Source organism: Nyctereutes procyonoides, unplaced genomic scaffold (assembly GCF_905146905.1).
Source record: "Nyctereutes procyonoides isolate TBG_1078 unplaced genomic scaffold, NYPRO_anot_genome, whole genome shotgun sequence".
Lineage (NCBI taxonomy): Eukaryota > Metazoa > Chordata > Mammalia > Carnivora > Canidae > Nyctereutes > Nyctereutes procyonoides.
Genome location: NW_026575042.1, coordinates 35,305,711 through 35,329,653, shown reverse-complemented (window position 1 = coordinate 35,329,653; position 23,943 = coordinate 35,305,711). Strand labels below are relative to the sequence as shown.

Sequence of the window (23,943 nt, the reverse complement as noted above, 5' to 3'; positions counted from 1 at the left end):
TGAGCCCAATATGGGACTTGATCCTATGACCCCGGTATCACACCCCAAGCCAAAGGCAGATGCTCAACCAAGTGAACCACCCACGTCTCCCCAAAAAGAACATTTATAATTTGATTTTGGGAAGTTTGTGGGGGAAAAATGTTTTAACGCACTGGGTAAATAGGATCACAAATCATGATGACGCTTAATCATTATCTATTAGCAAAACTTAGGTCTTTTAATATTGAGAAGACTCCGTTTTCTTAAAGAGAAGCAACCATAGGAAATTATTTTGATAAAACACAGTATCTTTATTTTCTAGGCAGATCACTTAAAGATGAAGAAACTTCACAGTCTGTTATCAAAAGTAGATAAAAAATATTAAAAAAACCCAGAAAACCAAATTCTAATTTTACACCAGCTTACTTAGATATTAAGACCTACCCATTCCAGTTTTAGTCCTGACCACACGTAAAATTCCTTTCCAAAGGTTTCTTTTTTCATAAAATATCTACAACTGGGATCCCTGGGTGGCGCAGCGGTTTGGCGCCTGCCTTTGGCCCAGGGCGCGATCCTGGAGACCCGGGATCGAATCCCACGTCGGGCTCCCGGTGCATGGAGCCTGCTTCTCCCTCTGCCTGTGTCTCTGCCTCTCTCTCTCTCTCTCTCTCTCTCTCTGACTATCATAAATAAATAAAAATTAAAAAAAATATATCTACAACTTTTTCCCCTCAAAAATGTTTCTTTTCTCATACTTTCTTTTACCAAAAGCACATTTTGCTTTCTTTGTATATGGAGATGTTTCCCTTATTTCTGTTAGCTTTAATTGCATATATTAATTATATAATTCTTAATCTTTAGAAACCTTAGTTCCTAGTGAAAACCTAGAAGGAATTATGAACTGTTAACACCAGCATTCTGTAGATTCATAAGTTTATGAATACATTTCATAATTTCTAGAAGCAAATGCCCTTTTCGGTTTTCCAGTGCACTAACACACCCAAATATCTTTTAGTTTCTCTGTAATAAGCCAAAAGGAGATAAACCTGTATTCAATAATTAATATTTCAGTATTTTCTTATTTGGAAATGATGTACATACTCAGCAGATTTCCATTATGTAACTTGGCAAAACTGAAGTTTCAAGTTACCAGAGATTTGGGAAGCTATTTTTGAGGTACCTATATTATAAAATATAATTATTGTTAGAAACTTTACTCTTATTTCACTTGTATCTGTTTAAATCATTTGTTCTAAACAGTTATGTTTATTTTACCTATGAAAACTTCATGAGACATTAAACAAAATCAGCCATCATTCTAAGTTATTTTTCAGCTGACAAATTAGAACAGAAATACATGAATTTAGCCAGTAAATTCAGGTAGAATAAAAGTTTTTATCTACATAGGTATATAGATGTTGATAACTCTAAAGACATGCCTGTTACCACTCAACAAATGAACTTAAACTTCCCTTAATCTACCAAAAATTATTCTAGAGTTTGTCAACTTGAAAAACTTTTGGGATGGTTTCTATTACATTTCTGAGAATTTTGTGAAGACTAAATTTATGTAAGTGCTTGGTTTTGTTTTTTCTTAAGCTGGAGCTCTTCTACAAATTAATTTTGGCAGTACAGTCTGGAGGTAGAAGAAAATACCACACATTTAAACCATACGTATGGACACACACACCAGTACAAATGAAAGCAAACAGATAGCTTATACTTTTAAATTACTACTGTAAATTAGGTATAATAACACGAAACTCACCGTTTATTAAAAAATAATTGGCTCTAAATTCTTTTTCTGTTAGATGTAGAAGTTCAGGTTACCTACTTAGGGGCTTAAACCTTTTTCTAATACTTGTGGAGAAGAGTCTTAAATTGTGTATGTTCTTTCTTTTTAATAATTTATTTATTATTGGTGTTCAATTTGCCAACATACAGAATAACACCCAGTGCTTATCCCGTCAAGTGCCCCCCCTCAGTGCCCGTCACCCATTCACCCCCATCCCCGCCCTCCTTGTGTCTGTTCTTGACAAGTCAAGTTCCAAATGACCTTTTTTCCCCTTTTGATAAAAATTACCTCCCTGAAGTTTACATGTCAAAGAGATGGTCTAATGGAGAGGACTCTGGTAGAACATTTATAATCTCAGAGGCACAGGGGGAAAAAATGCAAGCTCTTCTATTTTGTTCTTTTAAAGTCAGAATTTATAATACTTATAAGCCTACTGAGATAAATTGGAGAGGTTTTGAGTTTGGTAAAAAGTATTACTGGATTTTGAGTTGTTTCTGGAGCAACATCTCTGGCCCTGTAGAGACTAGAGTTGTAAAACAAGGACAGCTTTTTCAGTTCCCAAAAGAATTGGGTTGCTGCTTAAATGATATCAAAGGGTGACACACCTGTCCACCTGTGTAAGAGTGTTTTTCTTTCCCTCTGGTTAAGTGTAGGGGAGAAGGCCAAAAAAAAAAAAAAAAATCCTGTCGAGCTTTGAATATTATCTTCTAGTTTGGCCAAATTTCTCATCATAAAGTTATTAAGTCCTTTCAAATATCTTGTCAGGTGTCAACCTTGACAAACAGTTAACTGTTTCTGGCAGTATTAAACAATTCCATTGACCTAAGAGGCATCTTCAGAGTGGATGCAAAAAATATTATCTTCACAAGATCAGAGTCACTCCTAAAGATAACTAAAAGAAAGAAAAACTTGCATATCTCAAGTGAGCCAAAAGCCTAGCCTAAGGATATAAAACAAGACCAGCAAGAAGGAAACTGTTTTCTCTGGGAGAGAAAGGATCAATAACCACTTGGTCAGGTACTGAAACGAAAGGGACAATGTGAAATTTTATTTCCCTCTCTTGACTGGGCTCCAGAGGTAATCTGCTTTCAGAATTCTCTCCCTGGGGATCCCTGGGTGGCTCAGCGGTTTGGCACCTGCCTTTGGCCCAGGACGTAGATCCTGGAGTCCTGGGATCAAGTCCTGCATCGGGCTCCCTGCATGGAGCCTGCTTCTCCCTTTGCCTGTGTCTGTGCCACACACACCACCACCCCCCGCCGCCCCCCGTGTCTCTCATGAATAAATGAATAAAATCTTTAAAAAAAAGAAAAAGAAAAAAAAAACCAATTCTCTCCCTGGGTTTAAGAAATTCTTTGACTATGGCCCCTTAGTTCAGCCTTTGAGCAAGATGTGAAAGATAAAGGAGAGTAGCCCTTAGCCTGGTCTTATTTTATAAACTAACTGTTTAATAGTCTCTTTAATGTGGAAAGGCAGTTCAGAGAGGGTTATTAGAATGGATACTCCAAAGAATAGAGGGGAGCAGTAGGAATTATGTCAGTCTTATGCCTCAGTCAATAGCCTTTCGTTCCAGTACCTGACCAAGTGGTTATTGATCCTTTCTCTCCCAGAGAAAACAGTCTTATGCCACAGTATCTTTACAAAGATTTAAAACAGTATCTTTTATTTTAAATACTTTTTCTTTTTAATTTTTCAATAGCCTCTTGTATTTATCCTTTGGTGAAACTATTTTGGAATTTTGAAAGCTTTTAGAGGCTGCTTCATACTCATAAGTGAATATCCCATTCTATTTATTTGAGTTGGGAACACTTGCTTTCAAGTGCATTTCTTTTTAAAGATTTTATTTATTTATTCATGAGAGACTCAGAGAGAGATGTAGGGAAGCAGATTACCCATGGGGAGCCTGATGTGGGACTCGATCCCAGGCCTCCAGGATCACAACCTGAGCCAAAGGCAGAGATGCTCAATCACTGAGCCATCCAGGTGCCCCTCAAGTGCATTTCTTAAATATCTTCTCTAATTGGAAATTTCCCCATAATGGCCATGATATTTCTAGGTTTTCTTTAGTAAGACTTTGCCATTTTACTAGCTATCTGAAATTTCCAGGACTGTATTGTGTTGTGTCTCCCAATCGGATGGGGAACCCTAAACATGGGGCAATTGTAGGGTAGAAGGTTATGGCATGTGGTGGAAGGATTCACCAAGGCAGAACAAAGGAGATACAAGTTTATTGAATACACTGCATAGAGAGACTATCTGCAACAAGGCAGTGAGTGTTTTTAAAGGGATAAGGTGAGGAGGTATGGAGACCTATGGAATTACCCAGTTTTTCATAACTGTGCCTGGTTGTAAATAGCCCATTGATCAGTTAGAGCTTATGGATTATTTTGAGGTGGGTTGCCTGATGGGCCGGTCTGTATTCAGCCAGGTGTCCACTGTGAGCTCTTTTGTCTTGTTCTACATTCCTGTTGCTCTAGCCTGTTGTCTAAAAGCAGCCTCTACATGTAATTCTCAGACATAAAGTAAGCAGTTGTGCTGAAAGGTGGTGTGCTCAACTCTTTAGATTTAAAGGATCCTATTTGTTTTAGCTAGACCTTTGGGTTTCTTGGAGCCAAATACCTAAGGGAGATGTGATGGGTTTGGGAATTTTGGTGTGTTTTACAGTGTACCTTGTTGCACAGAAATTTTCTTGATGTTGGCAGGTGACCTAGTGTCAGTCTAACCTGTTCCATGACCAACTTACCCCTATTACAGGAGGAGGCTTCTTAAAGTGACAGATACTCTAACAACCTTTGACTGCTTGCCCCATTTTTTGCAGCTTTTTAACCTCTGAGATCCCTGTTAGCAGTAGCCTTTATAAATATAAAACAAGACAAACAAACATGTGCACCTTAATAGATCAGTAGTGACCAAGAGATGTTACTGTGTCCTGGCCAAGAGAAATCCCTCTATGCACTACCGGTTCCATGGAACCTTGGACTGGGGAAGGGATAAACCAGCAAATCCTAAGGAATATGGAATATGGACTAATTCCAAATAAAATGGAGAACTACAGCTCCCACAGTTCCCAACATGGAATCTGGGGGAAGGATTCAAACAAATGGAGAATTGCAGACTAAACTGTCAGCAATTTCTAATGTGGAATCCAGGGACAGAACTAAGATTGGGGTTTTCCACCTGGGAAATTATATTCTGAAAGATGAGGGCTTAGTTCTGGGTGGAACTATCTGCCAACTCCATCTGACCTGCCCTATAAAGGACAGCCAGTTTGATCAGGAGCTTGATACAAAGAGACCAGAGCTCAGAACCGAGAGAAAAATGGCAAGAAATATGGTAAATTCAAAACAGTTCACAGTACCACACCTGTGTTTCTCATCCTGAATGTCACTGGATGTTTGCTTCAGATCCTGAAGCTGCCACAAAAAATTCAACTGAATGAATTTTAACTGACTTTATTAATTGATTCATAAATCCAGTAGTGTCTCACCTAGCATGTAGAGCGGATCTTCCCCAAACTTTTTACCAAAGCCTAAAAGGCTCCACTTGATGAGGTCCTACGTCATTGGCCTCACTCATGATCAAGCCACACCGTACATTTCCTTGGTTCTCTGGGAACCTCAGTTTGACTTTTATAATGTCAAACATCTGACATATGTATGATCACATTAATTTTGCTCTTAATTGATAAGTAGCAAGGGGAAGACTTTATATACTCTTTACATGGCAGCTCTTGTTATCACTGTAAACCTATGGAAAGAGTGTTGAAACACTTACAAGTATTTGACTTATGGCCATACGGGTATTCACAACACTATTCCAGGAAATGAATATCAACACAATTAGTGATGGGGCCTGAAAATTCCCAACTGTACAAACATAGAAGAAATTCAAATTTGAAATACTTCAAAAAGTTCCTGTTTGCACAGTCTGTTTTTCAACTGGTTCCCTTTTCACCAGTGTTTGTACAGCTCCTGAAACTGTTGAGAAATGGAGTGTCTGTGGCTAACTTGGCAAGCTTCAGCCATCTCGATTTTCATCAAGCTACATAGAACCTTCCAGTTTCCTGTGAGCAAGCCCTCAGCCTGTCTATAAAAACTGCATGACTGAATTCATCTCCCTACAGAGTCTTAGTGGTTTCTTTTCATAGAAGCAAAGTTTGAAAATGAAAACATTGTGTAAAATAAATCTCCTGTTCATGGAAATTCAAGCCAAGGTGTTCATAATGTTTGTTGTATACATGTCTTATATGCTTGTTATATATATATAATTTACATGTTAATATAACTGTGTTTATATTAACAAGCTGTGTCAGTTTTAATAACATAACAATAAAATACTCTTTTTTTATGACTTATGGCTGGCCAGCGCTGTTCTAATGGATTTTTATGTAACATGACATGGAAAGACCCCAGTTATTAAACAATGAAGTTAACTTTTAAACAACAATTTTGTGATTCAGTTGGCCACTGTTGATTGACCTTGTACTAACTGCATAAATTTTTTTTAAAATTTTCATAAGTGTTTTTTGTTTTTTAAAGATTTATTTATTCATGAGAGACAACAGAAAGAGGCAGAGATATAGGCAGAGAGAGAAGCAGTCACACTGCAGGGAGCCCAGTGTGTGACTCAGGATCACAGTCTGATCACACTCTGAGCCACGCAGGCATCCCTAATTTGCATAAGTTTTGATAGCCAGAGTTACCTCATAAAAACAAGTAATGTAGACTTAGACAACAAATACTATTGTCTATAACCATATTTTTTACACAGTAATTTTTTTATATTATTCATAGAAAGAATATCAGAATATATTAAGAAGATGTCATACCAGAGTGATGATAAGAACTAGATATTAAGGTTGAATGGCAGAATTTTCCTCTTATACTATTGAAGCTGGCCAAACGGAGTGGTTCAGATTGTATTTCAAATTCTACTACTCAGTGAGCTGTAGAGTTCTGAGTACTTTGTCATACTATCTTCTTAACCACAATCTATATCCCTTTACTTTTCTCTGATTTTTAAGATTTCATTTAAGAAAAAGATTAAAGAACATTTTTGAAAAGTAGTGTTTTAAGTAATAAGTGATAAAAATATGTTTTTTACTCTATTGTATCTAGTATGTTTGTCATAAGCCAAGAACTAATTTTTCTTTGGCTGGTTGTCAAGTGTTTGTGTTGGCGAAAGGAGTGGAATGGTAATTAATATAATCACATGATATAATAGTGCTTTATATTATTTTTATAAATAAATTTTGTTGGTGGGAAAACTTCTCTTTCAGGTTGAAGCACTCAATAAGTTAAAAACTTTAAATAGTTTAATCAAACTGAATGCAGTGAAGCTAAACAAAGCCAAAGGGAAGGAGGCCATGCATACTTGTTTAAAACAGAATGCTTACCGGGAAGCCCTCTCTGACCTGCAGTCGCCTCTGAATCCATGTGTTATACTTTCAGAACTCTAGTAAGTGTCTATCTTTGCTGTGCACAGTGAATTTTCCATGAAAATAGCAATGCAGAAAGGATTTCTGAGTGACTGCCCTACGGGAACAGTAGGCCTAACTGTTAGCCCCCATAAGTACAATATATTTAAAGAAGGAAAATCTTAAATTTCTCAGAGATTATTCTTGTGTGCTGTAGAATGTATGTTTACCATCTAAATTTACCTGTGGGGTTCATGAAAGTTATTACAAGTTATTTTCCTTTCAATTGTATGTGATTAAATTTGTTTTGTATATTATTGGTTTCTAAGAGTTAGATCCTATGTATGCAAAATGTTGGCAACCATCATTTATTATTTACTAATTTATTTTTCTGTTTCAAAATGAGATCTTAAATTAATTTGCAAGATTATTTCTCACTTTTTCATTCCCTTCAAAAGTACTAATGGAAAAGTAATGATGTGTATTCCCCCATATGTCAGAGTTCAAAATTGATCCCTCTTTAAGAAATCAAGAATGAACTCATAATATTCCTAATATTAATCCAATGATATATTCTGGTTTTTATTGACTACGTATAATGACACAAGGAAAAATAAAGAAAGAAAAATAGGAATTTTAAATGTATGTAGTGAAAAGGACAAATCTAGGTTTTCAGTCTAGCCCATCTGACATTACTATATGCCAACCAAAGCTGTCTTCCTAGTTGCTTTTTTACCAAGAGAAAATATTCTAGTTCTGACTTCTACAGACCTAAATGAAACAGGTGAGGGTTTTCCCTAAGTCTAATCTATCATGGCAAAATTACAGTCTTGCCATTTCTTTAAGTTGAAGAGGGCTAATTTTTCCTTTGTTTGATTTCAGTGTTGAAAAGTGTAAATACATGGATTCCAAAATGAAGCCTTTGTGGCTCGTGTACAACAACAAAGTGTTTGGTGAGGATTCAGTTGGAGTGATTTTTAAAAATGGTGATGGTATGTACTGAGGTTTTTACATTACCAAATTCCTTAGTATTTTTCATTTGTTGTCAGTTTGCCTTACCTGAAAGATGATATGTAAATATATAGCAGATGCCACCAAGAGGTAGCTATCAATGGTCATAAGGTTGAATTTGGCATGTCCTAAATCTTTCCTTTTTTTCCTGCAAAATACAGAGTTTAATTCTTTGGTAAAAAGCTTGTGAAGTACAAGAGAATATTTTCAGTAGTATATTCGTATATTCTGTTTCAGTGGTAGCAATTTTGATATTGCTGCCATAGTTTTGTATTTTAATTAAAGCATCTTACTGACCCATATTTTCAAAAAGAACTGCCTCCGAGGTGATTGCACCAACCAGAAGGCAGTTATGACAACCACCACTTGTTAGTTGTGTGATTATAGACAAGTCACAAAAAATTCAGGTTCTCCATATCCATAAGGATTATAGTATTTCTATGTTGGTTATTAAAAGGAATTAAAGGAACATAAGTAAAGGTGCTTATATGTATTTTAAAATGAACTCGCAGTGTTTTGCTAGACCTCTAACCTCATTTGGCCATATGAATGTCATTATGTGGAAGTCAGTACTTTCACAGCCCTCTGTTAGCTGAAAATTATTATTAGATATGACAATAAATCAACTATTACGGTTCTGTAACCCATTATACAATTACTTAAGTGATTTTTAAGAACTTCCTATGCATTGCTAACCATAGCCAGGAAAGAAAAAAATTAATAGTGTGAATTGTGTGGATGCTGAACGCAGCATTATTGTATTACATAGTATTACAGTATCCATACAATTAGTATAGTAGCTTACATGTGGTAAACAATTTAAAATACAGGGTTTTTTTTTTCTTTTTTTCTTTCTTTTTTTTTTTTTAAAGATTTTATTTATTTATTCATGAGAGACACAGGGAGAGAGAGGCAGAGGGAGAAGCAGGATCCCTGCAAGGAGCCCGAAGTGGGGCTCGATCCCGGATCTCAGGTCATGCCTTGAGCCAAAGGCAGACGCTCAACTGCTGAGCCATCCAGGTGTCCCTATAGGGTTTTTTCCTTAAGTAATCTGTACACCTAACATGGGGTTGAACTCATGACCTTGATCTCAAGATCAAGAATGACATGCTCTACCAACTGAACCAGTCAGGTGCCTTAATTAAAAATATTATTTAACTTAATTTCTGGAATAGTGTTACAGGCACATTGCTAACCAAAAAACCTGATATTTAACAAAATAAATATGATAAACATTAAAACTTGGGGGAAATATTAGCATAATATTTGTCAGTGGTTTTAGTTAATTCTGGCTGAATTAGCTAATCTTGAATTAATGTTGTTAGAAAATAATGGAAAGCCTTTATAATAAAGCAGGATTTTGCCTCCCTTAGATTTACGACAAGATATGTTGACACTCCAGATGCTGCGCTTGATGGATTTACTTTGGAAAGAAGCTGGTCTGGATCTTCGGTGAGATTTCTAGTGAATTTATTTTTGTCTCATGTTCTATTACTTCCACAGCAAAATTTTTATTTTTATTTTTAAAGATTTTATTTGTTTATTCATGAGAGACACCAAGAGAGAAACGGGAGGGGTTGGGGGCAGAGACACAGGCAGAGGAAGAAGCCGGCTCCATGCAGGGAACCTGATGTGGGATTCGATCCCGGGTCTCCAGGATCATGCCCTGGGCTGAAGGCAGGTGCTAAACCGCTGAGCCACCCAGGGATCCCCCCACAGCAAAATTTTTAAAACTTTTTTATCCTTTCCCTCCTGCTATTATTATTAATTGTTGTTCATGGTAATATTTATATAGCATTTTACATTTTATGGTGTACTGTCAAATACATTGTCTTATTGAAACCTCGTCAAATGTAAAACTGTACAGAGATTCCAGAAAGAAAGAAGAGGTTTGAACTTCCAGTAAAGCTTGGACAGACAACAACACACTCTAACCTCTGGTTTTCAAGGTGTTCTTATGAAGGATGTACTGGTTGGTGATCATGAGAATAATGAGGCCGGATAAAGGCCTCTGTCTTCTTAGCCTGGTAACACTAATTCCTCTACCTTCCTGAAAGGGAAGTTTTCAGGGGTGCTTTCAGTGGTTTCAGCTTATAACCATTATTAGGGGTAGACAGCAGAATACGTTATGGCAACAGAAAAAGGGAAACGTAACGGATTTTAAAAGTTTAATCATTATCAAATCTTCTAAAGTGAGGAGCAAATGAAGATAATTACAAATAAAATGTTGATTATATTTATATAACAATATAAGATTTGAATCTTCTTTAAAAACCTACAAAATTAAAAGTCAAGCCTTACAGTGGGCATAATATTCATAATGAACAAGACAGAGGGCTATAATAATCCTAAATATTTAAAAAGCTTATAGAAAGAAATATGGAGAAAAGATGTGAAAAGGCTATTCATACAAGATATAAAATAAATACCCTAAAATTACATGAATGCAGTCAATTCCAGCATAGAAGTACAAACTACAATAGTTGGGATACCACTAATTTCCTAGGAAAGATTTTCTTAAGTGATAAACTAGTTTGATACCATTCAAGCAACAAAAACAAATATTTTCATATATCTCTGTAAATTAATATAAACCTCCCTGTGTCAGGTTTATTTACATCCTCTATCCAATATTTCCAGAATTTACCTTAAAATTAGAAATGTGGAGGGGTACCTGGGTGGCTCAGTTGGTTAAGTGTCTGACTCTTGGTTACAGCTCAGGTCTTGATCTCAGGGTGGTGAGTTCAAACCCTTCATTGGGCTCCACACTGGGTATAGAGCCTATTTAAAAAAATTAAAAATGTGGACAGAAATTTATGCACAAAGATAAGCATTCTTGCTTTATTTACAATAAAAGAATTAAACCACAGTTTTGAACATTTGCTTAATATAGAGTAATGGTTTAAAAAAATGAGGCCTGATTGGCCCAGTTGGTTAAGCATTCAACTCTTAATTCCGGCTCAGATCTTGATCTCAGGGACCTGGGATCAAGCCTGCATCAGGCTCCCTGCTCTGTAGAGAGGCTGCTTGTCTCTCTCTCCCTCTGCCCCTCCCCAACAACGTGTGTGCCCCCCATCTCAAATAAATAAATCTTTAAAAAAAGTAATTAACTTACTCCTATGACCAAGTATTTTGGGGTATTTTAAATAATTATTTATAGAGAATTGCTTAACAATTTGGAGAAAGTGCTTATATTCAAATGTCAGATTTAAAAAGTGAGGTGCAAAAGTGTTTTTTCATAGAATTATTTCAACCATATTAAGAACTAACTGAAAAGTGAAACATTAAAATGTTGGCAGAAATTAAAATGAGAATAGACATTATTTCTGGGTGATGCAATTAAAGGCAGTTTCTCCCTCTACTTCATGTACCTGTTTTTCTTTCTTTCTTTCTTTCTTTCTTTCTTTCTTTCTTTCTTTCTTTCTTTCTTTCTTTCTTTCTTTCTTTCTTTCTTTCTTTCTTTCTTTCTTCTTTCTTTCTTTCTTTCTTTTTCTTTCTTTCTTTCTCTTCCTTCCTTCCTTCCTTCCTTCCTTCCTTCCTTCCTTCCTTCCCTTTCTTCCTTTCCTTCCTTTCCTTTCTTTCCTAAAAATATTTTATTTTTAAGTAATCTCTACACCCAATATGGGGCTTGAACTCACAACCCTGAGATCAGTAGTAGCATGTTCTACTGACTGAGCCAACCAGGTGCACCTCTAATACCTGTTTCTGTAGTTTTCTTCAGTGGGCTCGAATTCTTTTTTTAATCAAGGATTAGAAAACATTAAGCATGTTTTATGATAGTAATATAGATCCATACAGTTTTAAACTTTTTTTTAATTGGTTGATGGTTTTACCTTTTCCTCTTTTACTTAATTCTCTAGATTTATTTTTCTAAACTATCAACTATTTTATACATGAATGTGTAGAAAATAAGTTACAATTTTTGTTTTACATTGAGATTTAATAAATATTATATATTTAGCAATTAAATGATAGTTGTTAACGTGTTTCCAACTTTTTAAAAAAGGAATTAAACGTGAAGATAAACTTAATACATTCTTATCCTATTCTGCCTTCCCACATTTCAGAATTAACCACTCTTCTAAAGCTGTAAGTTGTATATTTTTGTGCTTTAACTATGCATTTGGTATCCATTATATGTTTTGAACTTTATTTTTTGTTTTGAACTTTAAATAAATGCCACTATATATCATATGCAACTATTACTTTTTTTTTCACAGCATTTTTTGGGATTTACTAAGATCAATAAGTGAAGTGAAGTTCTAATTTGTTATTTTCACTTCTTTATTAATGCTTTGAATAAAAATTTATTCATTCTGTTAATAGCTATTTACATTCATTGCTTTTTTGGGCAATAACAATACCTTGAGTTTGAATACCGTTTTTTTTTTTTTTTTTTTTTTAGGATTTTATTTATTTATTTGAGAGAAATAATGAGTGACAGTAAAAGAGATCATGGGTGGGGAGAGTGAGGGCAGAGGTTGAGGGAGAAGCAGACTCTCCACTGAGCAGGGAGCCTGATGTGGGGCGTGGTCCCAGGACTCCAGGATCATGATCTGAACCAAAAGCAGATGCTGAACCTACTGAGCCAACCTACATGCCCCTAGCTCACTATTCACATATGGAAGAGGTGTTTAGTTTATATAGCTGGAAGTAGAATTGATTCATCATAAGGCATGTATATTTTCAACTTGACCACCATTGTCCAAATGGTTGTACCATTGTGTTGTGTTGCCACCCAAAAATATCTCCTTGCCAATCAGATTTTTGTTGATTTTTTTAAAATCTAATGGAGGGCAGCCCGGGTGGCTCAGTGGTTTAGCGGTTTAGCGCCTGCTTTTGCCCCTGGAGTCCTGGGATTGAGTCCCACATCGGGCTCCCTGCAGGGAGCCTGCTTCTCCCTCTGCCTGTGTCTCTGCTTCTCTCTCTCTCTCTCTCTGCGTCTCTTGTGAGTAAATAAGTAAAATCTTTAAAAAATAAAAAAGAAAAGAAAATCTAATGGAAACAACATGGTATCTCATAGAACTTTAATTTGCATATCTTTTATAAATAGCTTTGTTTTTTATGTTTTCAGTGTTGAAAAGTACTGTGTTTTTCTCTCTGCTATAAATTAACTAGGTTCCTTTAAGGTTTATATATTTTGTTATATTATTTTTAAAATATTTTTTTCTCTGTGCAGTTACCTTTAAAGATATTCTTCTATATTTTATTTTGCAAATTTTATTTATTTGCAAACTTAGTGTGCTTTTCCCTTTTCTCTCTGCAAAGGTTTGGTTCTGGTGTTGGTTTTTTGCAGTCTAGGTCTTTTTGACTACTAATTTTTCTTAATGGTTATTGGACTCATCAGATTTTTTTCCCTCTTGAGTCAGTCTAGAAGCCAAAAATTTTCCAGTACATCTTTTATAGCATCTTCTTGTATTTTAAAACCTCTTTTATGTTTAATTTTTTTCCTTTTTTGCGTGTGTAAAATTACTTCATATGTACTGTTTTTATTAGTCTACAGATTTGCTTCTTAGTATTTTAAAAGAAGGAGCTTCTAATTTTGTTGATCTTTTTTCTGTTTTATCATTAATTACCTCTTTATGGTTTCCTTTTTAGTTGTGTTTACTCTGTTCTGAGTTTTTTAAAAGATTTTATATATTTATTTGAAAGAGAGAGACCATGAGGCAGGGGAGAAGCAGAGGGAGAGAGAGAACCAGACTCCCTGCCAAGCAGGGAGCCCAACATGGGGCTTGGTCCCCGGACCTGAGATCATGACCTGAGCTGAAGGCACACACTTAACTGCCTGAGCCATCCAGGTGCCCCTGTACTGACTTTTTTTTTTTTTTCCTGTACTGACTTTTTGACAAGCAAGTCGAATCAAATTTTGACTCTTGATTTCAGCTTAGGTTATAATCTCAGAGTTGTGCAACTGAGACCTCCTGCAGGCTCCACAATGGGCATGTAGTCTGCTCAAGATTCTCTCTCACTCTGTTGACCCCCAACTTGTGCTCTCTCCCCCCACTTCTCAAAATAAAAAAAAAAAAAAGGAAAATCCTCTGATAGCCTTATGGGATATCTGTTATATGTAACTGTATTCTTTTGTCTTGCTGCTTTTAAAATTTTTTTCTTTATCACTCTACTTTGCCAATTTAATTATATAATATGTCTTGGTGTATGATTTTGTTGGTTTTCTTGGAAGTTCTATGTGACTCATGCATCTGGACATGTTTCCTTCCCCAAATTAGGGATGTTTTCAGCTGTTATTCTGCCCCCCTTCTCTCCCTTCTCCCAGGAATCCGATAATGTGAATTTACTACATTTCATGGAGCCACTGAGTTCCCTAAGTCTATTCTCATTTTGCATAATTCTTTTTTTTCTCTTTTATTCATCTTAACTTCTTTCTTTCTTTCTTTCTTTCTTTCTTTCTTTCTTTCTTTCTTTCTTTCTTTCTTTCTTTCTTTCTTCTTTCTTTCTAAGATTTTATTTATTTATTCATGAGAGACAGAGAGAGAGAGGCAGAGACACAGGCAGAGGGAGAAGCAGGCTCCCTGTGGGAAGCCTGATGCAGGACTCGATCCCAAGCCCCGGGATCATGCCCTGAGCCAAAGGCAGACACTCAACCACTGAGATACCCAGGTGCCTCTTCATTACTCTTTCTTTGAGGTCATTAATTCATATTGCGCTCTTCATGTCTGGTTGGTTATTTTTTATCTCTGTGTTAAGAGTCTCATTGATGTCTTCCACTCTTTTTTCAAATCCAGTGAGTATCATTGTGATCATTAAATTCTCTGTCATGCATGTTATTTGTATCTTCTCTTGGATCTCTAATGGTGGCCTTGTCCTGTTCTTTCATTTGGCACAAATTTGTCTGTCTTCTCATTTTATCCAAGTTGCTGTGTCTGCTTCTCTGTGTTAGGAAAGTTGGCTACATCTCCTGTTCTTGGCCTTATGAAGAAGAGGTCCTATAGTGCCTTGTAGTATAGTGTCCCCTGTTCTGCAGGATGTGACACTTCAGGAGCATCTCCAATGTGTGCTACATGTTCTCTACTGTTGTGTCCTGGCTCTTTTATCATTAAGGCCAATTATCTGCTGAAGCTCTTTTTGCCTGTTATGGGCAGTGTTTGGTCCTTGGCCTGAATGTGGTTTTAACTAGGGCTCTGGAACTGATGCCCTGGATAACTCCTGGATGGGGAGATGTGGTGCTGGAAAGGGTTTGCACCAGTCTTCTGGGAGAGAAGGCCTGCTGTGCTGGGCTTAAGGCAAGAAGGACTGGGAAGGGCGGATCTACCAGAATGTGGGGAGGTGGGGCTTGGTGTAAGCAAATTAGGTAGTGGGTGTTGGCTTTGTGCTGGTTCCTGCAGGTGGCTCTGCCTATGCTGAGGAGTAGGGGACGGAAATGGCACCTGCCAGTTTCTTTGTTTTTGGAAGGGTCTCTTCTTGAAGGCTGCTTCTGTGGGATGCTCCAAGATGAGCAAATAACTTCCCCACTGTGCACCCCAGGCATTCTTGGGATAGCTGTTTGCATGTTGTTTCTCTGTAGGCTGTTTGCCCTGCCTTTTCTACAGCAGCAGTCCCATGCTGACCTTTAGAACTCTAGGCTGAAAGTCCTGCTGATTGTAAGAACTTACAAAATTTGGGTTCTCTTGTTTTCTAAGCTAATTGCTATGAGGATTAGTTTTCCCTGTGTGCTCTGTATGGTAATCTGTTTCTCACCCTTCTCCATGACCATGGCTCCCTCCCCATTGCAGCGGCCACAATCTATTTCTCTCCCACGCAGTGTCTGTATATTTCTACTTTCTTCGATGTGGCCTCTTCTCTACCCTTAGTTGTAGAGTTTGTTCTACTAGTCTTCAGGTTGATTTCTGGGATATTTAGGATGATTTGATAGTTATCTAGTTCTATTCATGGGATGAAGCAAGCCTAGGATCCTCCTGCTCTGCTGCCATGTTTCTACTGGCTCAACTCCTGATCTAGTTTAGACTGTTATAACTTCCAAATGCACTGGATTTTTTTTTTTATTCCTGTTGTCTCTGGTTTCTAATTTTATTTCTTTGTTGTCAGAATTATGTGGTTAGCATAAATCAATGTCATGTTTCTTAAGAATTTCTTTATGCTTTAACAAAAATCTGATTTTCTAAACAACCCATTTTTGAGTAAAATGATTCCATATGCTATAATTATTAGCAGTAAGGTCATAAATCAGTCTATTTTATCAAGTTTGTTAATTGTGTCCAAGTCTATACTCTCATCAAATTTTTACTTATTTTTCACTTCACAGGTATGTTATAAAAACTTCCCATTATAATTGGCATTTGTCAGTTTCTGCTTGCAGTTTTGTTAGTTTTCTCATTGTGGTTTTAATTTGTATTTTCCTAATAACTAATGATGTTGCCAAGCCTTTAATGTTCTTCTTGGTTATTCGTATATCCTTTTTGGAGACATAACTATTCAAGTCGTTTGCTCATTTTTTTTAAAGTTCTTTTTTTAAAATAATCTTTACCCCCAAGTGGGGCTAAAACCTCATGATCCTGAGATTGAGTCATATGCTCTTCCTACTGAACCCGCCAGACACCCCTCCTTTGCTCACTTTTGAATTGGATTTTTTTTTTAATTTTTAAGTTACACGAATTCTTATATTTTAGATACTAGACTCCTATTAAATAAATTATTTACAAATGTTTTCTTCCATTCTGTGGGTTGTTTCTTCACTTTCTTGATCGTGTCCTTTGATGCACCTGGGTTTTTATTTTGATGAAGTCCAGTTTATCTATTTCTTCTTTGTTTTTGTTTTTTAGTGTCAGGTTTAAGAAATCAATACTTAATACAATGCCATGAAGCTTACACTTAGGTTTTCTGCTAAATGTTTCAGTTTTAACCCTTATATTAGAGATCATCAATCCATTTTTAGTTAATGCTTTTATTTGGTATATTGTAGGATTCCAATTTCCTTCTTTTGTATTTGGATATCCAGTTGTCACTGGATTGTCACACTATTGTTGAAAAGACTATCCTTTTTTCAGTGAATTGTCTTGACAATCTTGTCATGTGTCAATTGAATGTAATGTGAGGGTTTTTTCTGAACTCTAAATTCTGTTTCATTGATCTACATGTCTGTCTTTATGCACAGCCTTGATTATTGTGTCTTTGTAATCCAGAAGTGAGTCCTTCCACTTTTGTTCAATTTCTGTTTTTATTTATCTAGGAAGTCTTAATTTCTCCTTTGTTTTTGAAGAATAGTTTTACCAGATATTGAATATGTTTTAATATGCCTCATGCTGCTTTCTGCCCTCTAAGATTTCTGATAAGAAATCAGTTAATTTAGCAGGGGTTGGGGGAGGGGCAATGTCTGTAAGGGATGGATCACATCTCTCATTTTCAATATTCTCTTTTTTGAATTTTTACAGTTTGATTATACTGTATCCAGGCCTACTTGGTTTTGACTTTGACTTTGAATTCATTTGTTCATTTGAGCCCCTTAGATATATTGATTTTTGTGTAGTTTGACTTTGAATTCATTGAGCCTTTTAGATGTATAAAATTTTGTTTCTCATTTATCTTCAGAGGTTTTCAGTTTTATTCTTTTCAGATATTCTTTTTGCCTTTTTTCCCCCTCTCCTCCTGACATAACCATCATGTACTTATTGGTTGTGATCATTTTTCTTCATTCTTTTTCTTTTGTTCTGATTAGATACTTGACCTATCTTCAGGTTTGCTGATATTTTATTATGGCTGCTCAAATCTGCTATTGTGTCTTCTGGTAAATTTTATATTTGTTATAATTTCTAACTCCAGAATTTTTATTTGGATCATTTAAATAATTTCTGTCTCTTGATAGTCTCTATTTGATGATTCACATTCTCATACTTCAGTTCTTCAGACATGGTTTTTTAAATTCTTGGCACATACTTAAATTGGTATTTTTTTCAGTTTTTATTTTTTATTTATTTGGGAGGGAATGGGCAGAGAGAGAAGGGGAGAGACAGAGAATCTTAAGCAGGCTCCATGCCTAGGACAGAGTCCAAGATGTGGGGCTCAATCTTACAACCCTGAAATTATGACCTGATCTGAAATCAAAATTTGTATGCTTACTGACTGAGCCATCCAGGTGCCCCTTAAAGTAAGTGATCTTGGGACACCTCGGTGGCTCAGTGGTTAAGTGTCTGCCTTCAGCTCAGGGTGTGATCCCCGGGTCCTGGGATTGAGTCCTACATCAGGCTCCCTGCAGGGAGCCTGCTTCTCCCTCTGCCAATGTCTCTGCCTCTCTCTCTCTGCCTCTCACAAATAAATAAATAAAATCTTAAAAAAAAAAAGTGACTCATGGGTCATAGGATCAAGTCCAAGTTGGGCTCCACACTCAGCAAGGAGCCTGCGGAGATTCTCTCCCTCTGTCCCTCCCTCTACTCATGCATACTATCTAAAATAGATAGAATCTTAAAAAAACAAATAGGTGTTTTAAAATTTTTGTTTAAAATGTTCAGCGTTTGAGCTTCCTTGGGGACATTTTTTATAGTGTACTTTTTTTCTTATGTATGGGTCATATTTTCTTGTTTCTTTGTATGTCTCATACATTTTTTTTTTGTTGAAACTGAACATTTTTATTATTTGGCAGCTTTGAAAATCAGATTCTAATCCTTCCTCACGGTTTTGTGTTGTTGCTGATTAGTGATTTATCTGAAGTATTTCTGTGAAGTTTGTATTCTTTCTCATATGTGGCTACTGATTTTTGTCCTTGGTTTATGAGTCAGCTAGTAATTGACCAAGGTTTCCTTGAATTCTGAAATCTAAGTCTTCCATTCTTTTTTGAGGGGCGCTATGTGTTAGGATAGTTCCTTTGGCAGCCAGCCAGGTAGTTCTGAACTGTATCTTAGCCCTTACTTGTGTAATAGCTCAATTTAGCAAGAGGTGACAGCTATGCTTGTATACTGCCCTGAGTGTACATAAAACCCTGTCTATGTACATGGCTTTGTAGATTTCTATGTCTGTGTTGGAAGTTTTCACTATCTTCTGTGGACACCTTACTCCCCATCTTTTCCTTTTAAGCTCTTTGGTTAGCCTATTATTTGCCTAACTGTTATTTACCCCTTAGGTCGCTGCAGTGTTTAGTTGGTTGTGATTTTTTTTTTTTTCCTTGAAAAAACACTCCAGTAAAAGGTAGATGAGGTCTAATTCAGATCAGAGAAACATAAAATTGTGAGATCTTCCTGGGAACCACTAGATAGCTCAAAAAATGACAGCCCTAGAAATGAGGCTTTGAAGGAGCTCCAACCCCATTTTACTCCCTGCGGTGGCTACTAGATTACTGTATTCACTGTGATTGTGGACTGTTCATTGTCAGGTCTGTTGCAGAACTGGGAACACGGGAGATTGTAATGTGTCGTGGTAAAACAACTCAGATTCAGCTATTGTCTTCAGTAAACACTCTTCTGATTTTTGCAACTTTCTTGTATTTCCATACTACTCAAATAGTCTATTCTGATAATTTTTTGCTAGTGGTGTTGCTTTTGTAGAAGACTGGATTTTCAGAGATCCTTAACCCCTTGTTTATGCAGATGTTACCTGGTTATAGAATTTTAAAATCTAAACTTACAACTACTTTCCTCAGAAACCTTGAAGAGGTTATTCCATGGTATTCTGACCTCTGTTATTTTGTAAAGTGTGCCGTCCATCTAAATAGTATATTTTTTTCCCCATTGCAGAAAATAAATTTCTCTTTGCCATTGGTTTCTGCAGTTTTACTACAGTTTGTTAGTGTATGGATTTATTTTTATCTTTCCTCACCCATTCTCATTTTGTCTTTTCAGTCAGAGGAAATAACATCTTCTTTAGTTCATACAGAATATATCAATATTTTTCAGTATTGCATTTCTTCTAATCTCACAGTCTTCTGCAACATTAATAGAGGTGTGTTGGACATTCCTGTTCTGTCCTTCATGTCTCTTAACTTGTCTTACCTATTTCCCATTTTTGTCTTACATTCTTTGTAGTTTCTTGTATTTTGTCTTCTAGTTCACTAACTTTCTCTTTTACATTGTCTAGTTTCATTCCTGTGTAGTTGATAATATTTGGTTTTGAATTCCTATTGGTGTGTGGATTGTGTTTTCTCTGAGGGTCCTTTGCTTCCTAGGTTGTGAGAGTCTCCTCCCAAAATGAGTTTGTGTTTAATTTGTGCTGTTCCCCAGGGTCTTTACACACAATCAATTTTTATTTTATCTCTTTTTCTTCATGCTCTTATATTTCATAGATAGTTTATGCTTGGATCTGATGAGAATGTAGGAAGTCTTGAATTTTTGCATTTTCATGAAACTTTTTCCCCCCTTATTCAGTGCCCAAGGTAGATTGCAGACTTTCATGCTACATTTTCTGGTCAGTGAGCAGAGACTTTCTAGTTCCCTATTCATGGCTTGACAGCCCTTTCAAATCCCCATCCTTGTATAGAATCTCAGGTCCAGATCCTGTCTCATAGGGACCCAACACCGTATGTCTTTTCTCATGGACATTAAAACGTCAACACCCCCCCCCCCCAAAAAAAAAAGTCAACCAAGTCAGTAAATTCCTCAGCCAGTGCTATGAGTAATCTATATTTCTGGGACCCTGAGTTCTCCTTTTCTTGCTTTATTAACCATAACTATTTATAAAAGCCTTTTTGACTTTATCTGTCATTTTTGATGTTTTAGTATCTATAGCCACTTAGTCCACAAGTTTGTTGGAAACAGTTTTATTTGGGATTGACTTTATCCCTGTGAGATTGTAAGTACTTTCTGATTAGTTTTTGAGATTTGAATTGTTTTCTTCATTACTAAATATATTTTGGAATTTTTAAAGCTTAAAACACTTGCTGCTATTTAGGGACACCTAGGTGGCTCAGTGGTTGAGCATCTGCCTTCAGCTCAGGGCATGATCCCTGGATCCAAAGATCGAGTCCCTCATCGAGCTCCTCTCAGGAAGCCTGCTTCTCCCTCGCCCGTGTCTCTGCCTTTCTCTCTTTATCTCTCACTCATAAATAAATAAAATCTTAAAAAAAAAAAAAAACAACTTGCTTTTTATTGACTGAACCAGGTTTTTTTTCTTTTTTAAGATTTTATTTATTTATTCATGGGAGACAGAGAGGCAGAGACATAGGCAGAGGGAGAAGCAGGCTCCATGCAGGAATCTCTATGTGGTATACTCAATCCCGGGACTCTGGGATCACGCCCTGATCCAGAGGTGCCCCAAGCCAGATATTGTATCAGGTTCTTCACATATGTAATGTCATATAAAAAACCTGTGTGAGGGCAGCCCCAGTGGCACAGTGGTTTAGCACCGCCACAGCTCAGGGTGTGATCCCGGAGACCCGAGATCGAGTCCCACGTTGGACTTCCTACGTGGGGCCTGCTTCTCCCTCTGCCTGTGTTTCTGCCTCTCTCTCTGTCTCTCTCTGTGTCTCTATGAATAAATAAATAAGATCTTTAAAAAAAAAACCTGAGGTTGTTACTCCTTTTTAACAGATGAGAAACATTAAGATTCAAGGGATTTTTAAACAATTTGTCAAAGGTTACAAAAATATTAATTAGGAGCCAGATTCAAATCCAGGTCTGTCATACTGTTTACTTCATGTCATTTTTTCATTTTACCAGTCTAAGCAAGAAAACAATCATGATAAGACTTGTCCAGTACCCTTTGTTTATCAAAGTATTGTGGTGCCTTAAATATGTAATTTTCCATTGATTTGGGTTATTTTCTTTCTTTTTTTGGGGGGGCGGGTTTTTTTCTTTAAAGAAGTTTTCTAGTCTTAGATCCTTTCATGGCTGTTGAGGTAGAAAGAACAATTTGCTGTTGGTATTGTTACTTTAATGGGACTTATAATGTGATTGGAATAAAGTGAGATTATAGTTTATCTAAAAAGGACACTTTGAGCATTGTAAGTGACAGTTTTGCTTTTAAATTGGGAGGAATTTCTAATACAGTTGTGTAAAAAGTAGAATTATTTTGGAATAGATAGCAAGTTTTCTAATCAAGCATATATACATAAGAAATACTGCATAGATAAGAGAAATGGATGATTGTGAACTCTGCCTGAGGAATATAAACCCAGAGGGATCTGATTTATCCCTCTTCCCAGGAACTCCCACTGTTTCTGTATAAAGTTTTATTGGCACACAGCCATAACCCATTTATTTACATAATGTCTGTGGCTGCTTTTATGCTGTAACTGCAGGATTGAGTCTGCAATGCCTAAAATATTTACCATCTGGCTTAATCTCCAAAAGTTTGCTGACCCTTCCTGTAAAGTAAACCCCTGCAAAAATGATTTTACTTGATTTATCCCATAAAAATACAGGAGACTTTTCAAGCTTAGGCTGTTAACTCATTGATTCTTTCTAAGGTTAGCTACAAAGTGGTCTCCTTTACTAAGAGCAAATTTAGACCATATGAGAAGTCATGTTCATTTATAAAAGGCTGAGCTAAAGACTTTGTCTTTAAAGTTCCGATGCCTATGGGGTGTCTGGGTGGCGCAGTCCGTTAAATCTCTGACTCGGTTTTAGCTCCCGTTATGATCTCAGGATTGTGAGATTAAGCCCCACATTGGGTTCCAAGCTGGGCATGGAGCCTCCTTAAGATTCTTTCTCTTCCTCTGCTCCCTCCCAGTCTCTCTCTCAAAAAAATAAAAATAAACAAACATAAATAACTTTATTTTTTAAAAGTTCTGATGCCTGCAGAACTTCATGCAGGACAGAAAATTACCAGAGGTGAAAGAGTTTATTAAAGATAGAGGGAGAGCAGATACAGATGGACTGTCCAGGACGCTTGGAAAGGAAAGGATCCTGAGTCTCATCTTTGTTTGAGGTCTAAGGGTTTTTATTGAGATGGTGGTCTGATGTACGTGTCCTTTCAGATATCCAGGAACCAGTTAGACTAAGGACAAGGTCCAGGTGTCCCTCATAAGTCACTCCTTGAAGCCAGTGGTCTTGGCTTCGAGATCCCTAATGCCAGTGGTTTAGATATTGTTCTGGAAGACTCCAAAAATATCATTAATTTTGTCCCTTACAAGGAGGACATGGCTTAAAGCATATGTAGGGTAAAGGTGCAGGTCCTAGCAAGAATAGAAGCAGGAAAAAAAGCAAAGGAACAACACAGCCTTTTCTTTCTGGGGTCACTTTAGTTTTCCTCTCTCAGTTCCATCAGCCTAATTAAAAACCCCAATCAACTTATTTTCTTTTAGCTTTTTTATTTTACCCATTCTATTCAAATGTAAAGCACATTTAGCTTCAAATGAAGTTCATTGTGACCTCAGGCAAAGGGAGGAAACCACATGTGGGAGTGCTAGAAATAAACCAAGTGCCTCTCTTTGGGAAGCAACACGTGTCTAACAAGAAAAAGGAACTTGTCTGTTCTGTGAGATCCCTGCTGACTTTTTGTACTCTGACCCCGTGTTTTTAAAATATGTAGAACTTTAATTCTTTAGGGTTCATTTCTAAATGAATACCTTTTTCTCACTAAACTTTTTTTTTTTTTTTTTTTACTGTTTCTATAAATATGTGTGCTCCAGTGTTCCTATTGTTTGTTTTTCTTTTGGCCAGCTGTTCAGGTTAAACTGGGTCATGTAGCACAAACACTTCTAAATTCAATTATAAATCTTCAGGTACCTTCTATGCTTTATTACTTTGACCAGAATATTTTAGTACTTGTAATAGTGCCATGTTAGCATGAATGAAAGTACCTATTACTCATTTTCATTTTTCTCAGATGTCTCAAAAATACTCTTGGTTTCTTTCATGTTAAGTTA

At 36.5% G+C, this 23,943-nt stretch overlaps 1 protein-coding gene across 2 annotated transcripts in view; it reads left to right on the top strand.

Moving 5' to 3' along the window:
- PIK3CB (phosphatidylinositol-4,5-bisphosphate 3-kinase catalytic subunit beta) overlaps window positions 1-23,943 on the top strand; it is a 204,460-nt gene that overhangs the window by 163,799 nt on the left and 16,718 nt on the right. For both annotated transcript variants that reach the window (XM_055321255.1, XM_055321256.1), the window contains exons 17-19: window positions 7,050-7,228; window positions 8,070-8,179; window positions 9,572-9,650. In XM_055321255.1, coding sequence (XP_055177230.1) covers window positions 7,050-7,228; window positions 8,070-8,179; window positions 9,572-9,650 — 368 coding nt within the window. The remainder of the gene's footprint in view (window positions 1-7,049; window positions 7,229-8,069; window positions 8,180-9,571; window positions 9,651-23,943) is intronic.